The sequence below is a fragment of the Meleagris gallopavo genome, chromosome 7 (assembly GCF_905368555.1).
Source record: "Meleagris gallopavo chromosome 7, MGAL_WU_HG_1.1, whole genome shotgun sequence".
NCBI classification, from domain to species: Eukaryota; Metazoa; Chordata; class Aves; order Galliformes; family Phasianidae; genus Meleagris; species Meleagris gallopavo.
This window is the reverse complement of record NC_139410.1, coordinates 3,949,172-3,961,308: the sequence shown is the minus strand read 5'-3', so window position 1 is coordinate 3,961,308 and position 12,137 is coordinate 3,949,172. Positions and strand designations below refer to the sequence as shown.

The following is a 12,137-nucleotide window of genomic DNA, read 5'->3' as shown; positions in this document are numbered from 1 at the left end:
AAGTTAAAAGGAACTCCGTTTCTATTTCCGGAAAATATAAATTGGCAGCAGTTTGGTTAGCTTAGTTGATGTTAATGGAACACTTAACAACTGCACCTCAAGTACTGGTGTTGGTTGGGATTAACACTGATTTTGAATACTGCAGTAACTTTCTTCCCCTGAAAATGACAGCCAATTAAGACCAACCCTGTGCGTGGGATTGCCAGCAGCTCACGCTGCTCCCAGAGCACGGCCGCTGGACAGAGCACTGGACAGGATGACTCCCACCTGAAAGGGGGGTTCAGGGCTACAACAACTAACTCACAGATGGATGACGACCAGCTCCTCAGAACTTCATCGGACCTCAGAATTCTTTGCAGCCCCCAAACACCACTGCAGCACACAGCACGGGGAACGGCACAGGCCTTCTAATGCACTCAGCCTGCAAAGGTGCGCTCGCTGCTTGAGCACAGAAGCGAGGTTTTCTCTGAAAAATGAAAAACTCTCCCATAAACTACGTTCACGTCTAAAATTCCCTGCTGGAACTGAATTATACAAACGCATTCCTCCAGATCGCGCATTCGCATAGGGAAAATCGAGTCGGGAAGGCGAGGCGAGCAGCCGGAGCACCGGCACAAGGCAGGGATTTCCGCCGCAGGACGGACAGCCGGGCCGCGTCTCAGGAAGGCGGCGAGAGGCCGCGGCACTCACAGCAGCTCCCGGCTCCGGCTCCCGCCCAACTCGCGGGAGCCCAACTCACTAATTTTATCCGAAGCCCTGCCCGGCCGCAGCGGCGCAGGGAAGCCGGGCCGCCGCCTGACTCACGGGGAGCGGCCCGTAGCCTAGGCCCCGCGGCGGGGGACCGCGGCCTGCGCGCTCCGGGCCCGCCCGCCGCCAGGTACCGCCGGCCCCCGCGGCCCTGCGGGAGCGCCCGGGGCCTCCCCGCCCCTTCCCTGCCCTGCCCTCTCCTCCCCTCGCCGCCCTGCCCCTTGGGCCCCGCAGCTAGGCCGCGGCGCGGCGGGGGGCGGCGGGAAGAGCGCCGGGCGGCCGGGGCCCGGAGGGGCGGCGGGACGGACGGACGGACGGACGGGGTGGGGTGTCGCGGCGGTCCCTCTCCCCGCCTCCCCGCCGGGGCCCCCGCACCTTCTTGATGTTGTAGAGCCGGGTGAGCATGCCGACGCCCCGGTCGTTTAGGATGGTCAGCTTCTCCGCCAGCTTCTGCTGGCTCGGCTGAAGCACGGACCGCGACATCCTGCCCCGCGCCGCGCCCCCGGCCCGGACCCCGCCGCCGCCGCTCGCAGCCCCGCCGTGGCGCGGCCGCCGGCCCGGCGCTGCCTCCCAGCTGCCGCCGCCGCCGCCGTTCTCGCTCGCTGCCTCCGCGGGGCGTGGCCACGGCCAGGCGCTGCCCGCGGCGTCACGTGGCGCGGCTCACGGCCGCCCCTTGCGGCCCGTCGGAAGAGCCGGCGCGGGGTTCTCTAGCGGTGAGGGCGGTGTTGTTGTTGCGGCCGTAGAGCCGAGAAACGTGCTTGTCCGTTTCTCGGACAGCAAAATGGTGAATGTTTTTCTGATTGATTTCTTGCTTTCTGCAGTCATTAGGCTGTATTGGAGTTCCACTTCTAAGTCACGCTTAAAAACAACCGTGAATGTTCTTCCTAGAAGTTCCTCATGATTCTTTTTGCCAAACATCATCTAAAACCCAGCACTGACGCTTGGAAAAGCGCTGCAGGGCATATTTACAGATATGGTACCCGTGCACCTGAGGGAGCCTCGTAGAATCATAGACTGACTGAGGTTGGAAAAGACCTCCAGGATAACTTAGTCTAACTGCCAATGCACCCCCACCATAAAACATGAGGTGTGGTACTTAGGAACGTGGTTTAGTGAGCAGTGCTGGTGGAGGGATGGCTGGACAGGATGATCTTGGGAGGTCTTTTCCAGCACTGTGTGAGCTGAGAACAAGTAGGCTCCAGAATGAAACGTGTCAACTTTACTCTTCTTGTGGCTTTTACAACTTATACACGTTGCTGTAACGTGATGAATTTCACAGTGACTGCTACATAAAGGCCCGAGTGAGAGCTCATTGCCACCCGCTGCTGCCGGCTCCCACAGCCAGCTGCTGTGAGGGGCTCCCTCATCTAGTTCACGGGAGAGGCTTACGAACCTTCTAATCTCATTTTTTAAATAACAGTCTCACCATCTGTTCCTTTTGGTGCATATTAATACTTCTATTTAATTTTTGGTTTGTATTTCTACTTTATAAATCAGATTATTTCTGTCTTTCAGCAGTTTTAAACTAATAGATTTTAGAAAGCATAGAATTGAATATGAAAAGCCTAAATGTAATTAAATTGTTATTGAACTCCTTCCTTTTAGCTGCTACAAGATAATTCATGATTCAGAACAAAACCGGGAAGCGAGAACTTGGAGTTCCAATCTTACAGCTGCTGTTGACTCATTTGTTGTCCTTTATCAAATAATTTTCTCCAGGCATTCTGTCCAGGAGCCTGGAATTCCTAGCAACAATGCTATCTGTGAAAACATTAGAAATATTCAAATCAGTCTTTAAATTAATAAAGCACAAAATGCTATTTAATTTCCAAGTGTTTAATCAAATATCTATAGGAATATTTTTACATAAAGATTGTTCCTCCTATTCTGAATTCATTTAAAAATAAATATTAACGTTTCCTATTACAGTAAAGATGTTTCCCATGTAGTTATACCCTAAAAAAAAAAAAAAAAAAAAAAAAAAAAGAACAATGCTATTGCTGAATCATAGAATGACTTAGATTTAAAGGGACCTTAAAGCCCATCCAATTCCAACCCCCTGCCGTGGGCTGGTTTGCCCCCCACCAGCCCAGGCTGCCCCTCCAACCTGGCCTTGAGCACCTCCAGGGATGGGGCACCCACAGCTTCTCTGGGCAGCAGTGCCAGGCCTCGCTACCCTCTGAGCAAAGAATTTCTTCTTAACATCTGATGTAAATTTCTCCTCTTTATTTTAAAGGCATTTCCCCTTGTCCCATCACATCAGACCATGTAAAAAGTCAATCCCCCTCCTGCTTATACATTTTTTTTTCTTCCTCATTTACAGCTGAAACAATTAGCAGCCAATTTTTAATCCAGCACTGAATTACTTCTGAGCCACATTCAGTCTACTGGAACTTTCAAACAATAACTGCCAACCATCTATATTGCCAAGTAAGTGGAACGGCATTAACACTGTGACAGTTCATTGTGAAGTTGTGGGTGTCATATTAAATCACCCGTGTGCTATCATCCCAAATTTCTCTCCCTGAAATAAGTACGAAAGCTATGGACCACGATGGAGACCAGGTTGCTCAATTGTGGTAAGGTTTGTGCTGATAGTGTTCTCTGGAGAGCTTTCAGGCTCTCTGTGACTACTAACAGTTCTCAGGTGAAAGCAGTCACAATTGCTCTCCACGCTGCACAGATAACAACAGGCTGACGTGTGGAAAGAAAAGATTTCTGACTCGTTCTCTTTTATAGTTCTGGCTGAGCATCCTGTTTTGAACTCCCACACTATTAATGAGGCTATTCACAAAATCTTGTTTTAAGGAGCACCTCTGTTTGCTATAATTTTTAATGCAAATGGTGCCAAATTAGCTGCTTTTCTTGAGAACAGACTGAATATCGCAAGAGGGAAGGGAGCAGTATCAATAAGCAAGAATCTCTGATACAAGGAATTTTTTACTACCTTGCAGCTGTACAGACCTAATACTAAATAGAATATTATCTGAATTATCACCTTAGCATGGTTAGTTGGTCTATTAATATTCAGGCAGATACATTAAAATGAAAAATAAACTCTTAATGAAGCCTGACAAAATAGAGCAGAGTGTCCCTTACAAGCCTTGGCAGGTTTTTTCAGCAAGGTGCTGATTAGAAGAAGGAGGTGTATCTCAGCCGTGCTAGACCAAGATGTGAAAGGCAAGTTCAAAACTCCATGACAGACGATGTTTCTGCCCACACAGACACAAGATGCTGCTGATCACGTAATTGGCAGCATCTTGCTGATCTGAGTGTCAGGACCGGTTTTAAGTTGGGAACTACAAAGCATGCTTTTTTCTTCTTGCTTCTAAACAATTCACTGCTTATTAGAGATGGAAAATGTGCACATCTGCTAGGGAAGGTAGGATATAGCTGAAAAGCTGCATCAAAAAGAAAAACAACTCCACAACCTTCTCTCTGTGTGAACAGAGAAATCACAGGTGCAGAAAGCAGATGTTACTAAGATTAATCTTATTAAAGTGGTGGTATTTGTTTAAGCTGTCAGCAGAATTTATCACTTCTAATGGCTGTACAGCAAAGCTCATGTCATACTAGTTTTGCAGGAGCCTTATGCAGAAGCTGCTGGCTTCATATGTATAGGTTTTCAGCAGGAAGTTCTATTGGGGGTTGCATTACAAAAATATGTCTGTGGATTCACCAGCCTAGCAGCAAGCACACTGACAAAGTGGCAACAAAAGCTTTGTCAGTAACATCCTAGCTCTTACAGGTGTGGCAAAACTGAACGGAAAAGAAAAATATAGCTAACTATTATCTTTAAAACACAACTATTTGCTTGACTTTTTATTGATGATTCACATCCAAATAGCTTACTATACTTATCACGAAAGTACATGCTTAGCATAAGTTCCAAAGAGTTTAGATGTGGTTTGTGCTCAGCTCTGAACCTTTTAAAGCCAACCTTCTGTTCACTTCAGTGTTTAATAGTACAATTCACCGAGGGGCTTTTGAGTAATGAGAATTTCATTTGAGAATTTGATAAGGAGAATCACAACATCAAGCAGTTCCATATGCACCGACTACATCTGGTGTTTTTCAAAGCGTGTATATTGTCTGCATGTATACTTTTGTAGCAGTACTACTTTGAAATGTGCAATGATCAATTCACTACTGCAGTGCAGTGTGCACTGTCACTTCGGTTCTTGCTACCTTTCTAACTTAGACTTCCCTCTCTATATTTCCTTGCCTGTCCGCATTTTATTCTTGGTTTAACTTCTGACTTGGGGACTATTTCAAAACTCATGACTGCAGTGAAATGGTGGCCATCAGGAGCTGATGATAAGTGATTTAGCATGATCCACTGCCTGGCTTCTGCCAATCGGCCAGCAGAGCTCAAGAAGCAATTCTTGCACAGACTCCTTTTGTTCAACATCTCCTTTTCAAACAGAAATCAAAACAAAGCCAAATTGTTCTCTGAACCAACTAGAGTTTTTAAATCACCACCACCACCATAATCCCAATTAGTTAATGTCAGAGTATTTGGTTGTCAGTAATACTTAAGTTAATGTTAATCTTGCATCTAAAGGCACACATGCTGCAAACTTCACCATACAAAGTCCATGCCATTGTTTAAATCACCTATAAAAATAATAAACAGCATTAAACAAATGCAGTTGTCTTTATCAGACAGGCTTTTGTTCCAAGGGGACAGATTCAAAAGGCCTATCATGCTCACTAAACCAAAATGACACAGACATTATATTTCAGTCTACAATTTCTCCGATGAGTCTCAAACTTTTTCATTCTTTAAATTCTCAAGAAGTTATCATGTCTGCAGTTTTCTGTCCCTTTTTTCCCCCTCTTTCAATTATTATTTCAGCATAATTTTAATTTATTCTGTCATTAACACCTAAGCTTGTATGCGTGCCTGTTCCTTGCTTAGTTTTTTGCACGTCTCAGTAAGTTCTAATTGCTGAGGCTGTATATGAAGTACAGCCAGTTGCACAGAGATCCTAGGCCTTTGAACTCTAAGGAGAACATGAAAGAGATGTGCAGAACAGGTTTGAAAAAGGTGAAGAATACTATAGCAGCTGTTCTCTAATGCACTGCAGAAACCTGCTGGTTTGAGAATGCACAGGCACTTCTGCTCATACCGGAAGGACAAGTATAACGAGCCTGCTTCAGAACACCTAGTCCTACACTATGCCAATGAGCCTCAATCAGTAGAGATGCAGGATGTTAGGAGCATGCGAGAGCTGACTTTTGCAGTGTATCCCTGGTCCATGATTTACCACTAATTAATGGCAAACGGATTGTCAGTCTGGAAGCCACAGAAGCCGGTGGCAGCAGGAAGAAAATTGGTTGTGTGAGCTATCAGTATGATTAAATAAAAGGAAGTCAGGAAGGTGTGACACAGTAGGATTTGGCTCACTTCAGCATGAAGCACTGGTTACTTTTGGACCAAATGTGGGTTCAAAATGCCAGCCTTAGGTCTAATAGTATGGTTGCAGAGTTTGGGTTACATTTGGTTCTTGCAGAACTCAGTGAAGAAAAGGATTAAAGAGTTTTTTCTCTGAATGTTAAACAAAGCTTAGGAAGCCTGTCAGAATGAGTCACCCAACCAAATTAAGGTCCTGATCTGATATGGGCGTAGACCTTTCATTAGGTTTCTAGGCAGAGGTTACATCACCCTTTTGAATACACCCTGGTAAATACTGGAGCCTGAAAGGGCACTGGATTAGGAGTCCACACAGCAGAATGCATATTTTACTTGCAGCTTCCTTACAGACTGCAAAGTCAAGAGAAGCCAAAAGCAATCTCTGAAATATCCAGGCAGCTACCAAGTAGAGACAATGCCTAATGTTTACTATAAAAATGAGTTAGATTGACGTAACTGGCCACTGACTAGATTAAGTCAAAAGTAATCGGTTCACAAAGAACAATCTCCATCCTGTTTGAACCTGGGATGAGGTCAGAAAGCAGCAAGCTGTTGCTGGAATACAGATGCCAGCTAATCAAACAGAACCTGCCAAGGTCACCCTGCACACAACAGTTACGGGGCTCCCACTGGCCCCACAAACTTTTTCCTGCATTTTGGTCTATCGACGGAGCCTTCTCTGAGAAGCACATAGAACCTCACGCTCTGACCTACTTTCTTCAGGCTTTGTTACACTTCTGTCCTAGACAAATAACCTGCTAGAGGTTTCTTTGTCTCCCCACGGGAATGCTGGGGAGTAGCACATACACCTTTAAATACAGTAGCTTTCATAGTCTGTCTAAAGATCAAGGAAGAAGTTCTCTGCAGTAAGCTTTCCTTGGATTTAGGAGAGGAAAATTTTAGTCAAGGAGCAGTCTGAAAAGGAAGCGTCATCCCCCACTGTTGCTAGGAATCATGTTTACCAACCAGTGGGGACCTTGAATACCAACTGTAGTAAAAATCGAGCTGCACTGTTCTCTTTAAAAGTCTCAGGTTTACATATGACGGAGCAATCCAATAGTAGGCTTTTTATAGAAGAGAGAAGTGTGTGGGAAAAAAAGCAAGCTAGTGGAAGATGACACCAGCATCACCCAAATTGTCACATCCATGTTCTGTGTCAGTCTGGGGGAAAAAAAAAAAATAAATGTAAAACCTGTGACAGCTATCCTCTACATCTCCATCTGTAATGTTTTCTGCATTTGACAAAAATATGAATCACTTGAGGGTATAGAAAACATAACACTTGTTTCACACAACAAAGAAATATACAACCTAAAACCAAAGTGAAAACAATACTGTGATAGATATGACAGACTATCTAGTATGCAGTGTGAATCCGTATGTGTGGAGAACTAACTAATGAAGTTCCATGTTTAGAGTTAAATAGAAGACAGCTATTCGATCTCACAGAACACTGAAGTTTTGAAATACAGGTAAAACCAAGAACTCTAAATATTTCTAACAAAAGAGTGGTGGTGCTCAAACTATGAAACAGCCTTTTGGGGGGGATGTTTTCTCATCATTCAAATTGGATGGATTTCTTTCACATTCAAATAAGTCTTTTGGTGATTCTGAAAATGTGGATAAAAGATGTGGGTGGAACCCAGGAAGAAAAGGAAAAACTGCTGTGACTTGTTTTGACAAGACAACATCAAGAGTAATAAATCTTCCTAATTAAGGTTTTGTTAAAGTTGTAAATCAGTTCAAATTTATCCATATTGATTTCCAAAATTTATTATTTTCTGTCTAAGTCTAAGACTAAATGAATTAGACTTTTTCTAAATTAAATCAGAAAATATTTCTATCTCACCTTGAATTTTTAGACATAATTTCATTAATGTATTTGTTTTCCTGAGAAAACGGAATGGAAGCCTTTGGTTACTTAAAATCATGCTTAAATAAGATGGAGTGTGGAGTAAGAAGATGATCCTGTGCTTTCTTTTTTTTAAATGAAACACTCAAAGCAGAGGCATGTTGAAAAAGAAACAACAACAAAAAAGAAAGTCCTGACCTTTCAATCTGTCTGCTTATTGAAGAATGAAAAAAATATTGAATGCACTGTAAGAGATCACTTAGGTCAGTCTGGATCATTCTTTGACTGTGCAATATAGCAAAAATAATTCATTTTTTCAGGCTGCGAGTACACGTGTATTCCAAGGTGTCATCTCTTTTTCTAGAGGTGTCTTTTCTTTAACTTTTATCACTTCACGTTTTTGAAGCCTTAGTTTTGAGAAACTTTCAGCTGCCCCTAAAACATTGATAGATACATCTATCTCATAATGACAATAAATCCCAGCAATACTGCTACTTTGCTGACACAAATTTAGTTATGATGGAAATTGTTATCCCATCAACACTACTGACTAGAAAGGCTTTAATTCATCATCTGTGATTTACGGTCTCTATAATTCACAGATATAATCTCTGGGGTCAGGGGTCTTATGGAATTAAAATAAAGTGATTTTAATGAAGAAAATTAGAACATACCAATTTGCTCAGACCAAAAATCCATACAGCTCAATACCCTGTATCTAACCCATGGCTAAAAGAATGGAGCCCACAGGGAGAGTGTAAGCATAAAATGGTTATCTGTGCTTCTGCAAAATACACTCCCAGATTCCCTACAACTCGTGGCTTTGTGAGACAGAAACACCATCTTACATGTCGTATAGGTGCTGATCCACTCTTCTGTGGATGTGTCCATTGCTTTCTGAACGCACACAAATTTATAGCCAAAGCTTAACAGTGTCTAGTGTGCAGGAATATAAAGGAATAATTTAAGCTCACTCCTGCTTGAATATATTTCTATTTTGAGGGGGAAAGAAAAAAAGATTTCTCCTTGTTAGTGGCTCTGGGTGGATCAAGCTGCAGACGTGGAATGAGATAGGGTACTTCTAGATAACTTCATTTTCCTTCTCTGCCTGCAGGGAACTTCCTCCCACACGAGCATACAAGCAGGATGCAATATTAGCAATATGTTAAGGCAAGAAAAGGACATGCTGAGAAGCCATACTCTCCAATTTCATTTTAGTACGAAGTGAGATGCTATGCTCACACATGTTACCCTTGATTTTAACCCCTACTTTTAGAAGACATATCTTAAAGGTAAACAGAAGAACAGGTTCTCCTTCCATGGCTGACTGGCTATAAGATAATTCTTTACTGCATTTAGGTTTTGATCCTGACATCAAATACCACAAGAATCTGTGATGGTTTCCCTGTTGAGCTCTGAAGCTCGAAAAACTTGTAATGCATCCAAGAAATCCTAATATTGATATTCTGTTATGCCTTTAGAACTACACAGAAGCAAAACCTACACATAATTTCACAGTTCTTGTTGCATCTTAACTCTAATTTGACTTTTCAGGCTGTAGGCTTGGCCTTCGCTGCCAGAGAAACCTTTGGGGACTTACCATCTGTAAAAACCCACATGTCTTTCAATGCTAACTGAAATAAAACTGTACAGAAACAAGGCAAGGAGAAAGATCAAATGCTTTCATGCAGAAGCAGGCTGTGAGAAGCTGAAGCATAGAATAGAAGTTGCTCTTTTGAGCGTTCTGGTAAAAGAAGAAATTCTGAGTGGTCTAATGTTCAGCCATTGAAGAGAGGTTTTACTTTTTTTGCTTACTTTTTGCTTTCTGTTTTTTACTGAAAAACAAACAAATGAAAATTGTGCTTTGGATTTCGAAGGAATTGAAAACGTTACAGAAGTTCACTAAAGTTAACTTCATTTCTCCTGAAGAGCTCAGTTTTTCCTCTTCTCTCTGTGATGGTCTTGAACCCTACGCATTCTTTTCAGGCCATACTACAAAGTTCACTTCTCTTAAGTCTCTCTTTAGTGAAGGTATTCTTAAAATATAGATTCACAGAAATGCACAGAATTGCTGAGACTGAGGCAGGAAGGGACCTCTGGATATCAGCTGGTGGAGAGTAACTACCCTAGCGATTGACAGTCTGAGCCTGCTGCATAATTAACACTCATTTGCAGAGCAGCTAGCACAAATGGAAGGCATTTTGTAAATGAACATCTTTAATAAAATAAGTAATGTTTTTCTAATCTCCCCTTTCTCTGATTAACTTTCTATCTCCACTGACACAAACTGTTCTACACCAAGATTTACGAAAACATGATCCTTATACGCTTATCCTAGCTCATACAAGATTGCAGTGAAGCAAGTTGAAGAGCTTCTGCAAAAGAGAAGCTTAAGTATAAGTGGGAGTGGAAAGCAGATTCTACTTGTTTTACATATACATAGACAGTAGTTGTGCCAAATCTTCCTCACACCAGGTCTCAAGGAGTACTCAGTATGCCTTAAACACTTCAGTTTTGCAGTCTGCCCCACTCCTCAGCACTCGTTATTCAACACAATTTCTGACACGTTATAAAAATACACGTCTTTAGATCAGTGAATCAGCCTTCTCATGTGTGTGGATTGCTCACAAAGCGTGGTGAGAACGGAGAGGAATGCCTCAGTAAGTTTTCCTACTGCCCTGACTTTATGTGCTTGGCTTTGCCTCTGGGGAAATACCCCTGCAGCACTACGTGGAGACATCCCAAGGGGAACACCACTGGTTCAGGCTGGCAAGAACCAGCAAACTGTTTGAATAAATAACAAAGTGAAGCTGCCTACCTTCATTCCAGCGATAGAAGATAGTATTTGGTGTAGGTCAACAGCCGTAACCAAGATTATTAGGAAGAAGTGTCTCCAATTGCTTGCAGTCTTCTGCAGCATGAAATGGTTTTTCATGTTTGTTGTCAGAGTAAGATGATCAACTTATCAATCCACTGTTCCCCTTCCTTCCTGTGATCCTACGAAAAAAAACCTGTAATAATTAACAAGCTTAGTTTCTTAGGCCTGTACATCTCACCTCAGTGCACAAAAAGGGACAATCCTCACAGGTTTATCACTCTTCCCAACATCAAGTTTGGAAGAGTCCTTGCTACAAATTCATTCTTTCCTGTGAAATGTTATTTCTAACTTTTGCCTGCACTTCAGTAGCATTTTTATTTCATGCATTTTACACTTCCCAGAGATCCCAGGTATGTTACTGGATACCAAGACAAAGTAGGGAATATCTGCTCCTTCCTTCGTGATGCAAAACAAAAGTACACAGCTGGGCTGGAGGATGGTTCATTCTTGAGTGACATCACTGACACTTTGATGGGATTCTAGTTCTCTTCTAGAAAATTCTTTTCATTCCTATCAGATGTAGATCCATTTCTATTCATAACAAGTCTTAAGGACAAAAACAAATGGATAAGAACAAATGAGTAGCTGCCTCTCAGTCAAAACTTCTCTACGTGAGGAAAATGGCACAGGACATGGATGTGTACAAAACAAATGCCTCTGCAGAGAAATATGGCATTTTGTTCCTCTAGACTGTCATGCTCTAGGCACCCTGCTATGTGCTATATTGTCCTACTGCTTTGGCTGTGAATTATTCTGACCTTGTTCCCTGAAACTCTTATCTCCTTCAGCAATAGGAAGGGCAGCAAGGCATTGTGTCTTGACAACTTTGCAGAGCTGAAACTGAGACTCTGCACCAGGCTATGGCCTCCACACTGTGTGAGGCACACCATTCTGGAACGTATGAGGCAGGGAAGTCACTGCTGGAAGTGCTGATGTGTGCTGCTGCACAAATGGTAGGGAAATATTTATTATGCCAGAGGGTTCTGCTGTGCCAGAAAGTCAGTATGGACATAACCTGCCTGTTCCAGAGGAACCACGTATCACCAAGTGCTTTGTCAAGTGATGAACACACCCAGTATGATGTAAGATCTAAGCTATTCCTTGCACTTGTTTCAAATTGCTTGAATACGATCATCTCCAAATAGCACAATTCATTCCAGAAAAGGCTTACAAGAACCTCATAAAACAGCATTATTATTTCCCCCTCTCTACTCTGATTACTTCCTGATGCATTCCATGGTCAT

At 42.9% G+C, this 12,137-nt stretch overlaps 1 protein-coding gene across 6 annotated transcripts in view; it reads right to left on the bottom strand.

The window, feature by feature from the left end:
* The window catches only part of NCKAP1 (NCK associated protein 1), a 66,965-nt gene that overhangs the window by 52,674 nt on the left and 2,154 nt on the right, over positions 1-12,137 (bottom strand). For 3 of the 6 annotated variants that reach the window (XM_010713335.4, XM_085228141.1, XM_085228142.1), the window contains one exon: positions 10,834-11,012. In XM_010713335.4, the coding sequence (XP_010711637.1) occupies positions 10,834-10,950 (117 nt within the window). In that variant the 5' untranslated portion in view covers positions 10,951-11,012. Of the gene's footprint in view, positions 1-1,122; positions 1,398-10,833; positions 11,027-12,137 lie in introns of those variants that run through there. The other 3 variants (XM_085228143.1, XM_085228140.1, XM_085228144.1) reach the window with 2 other exon arrangements.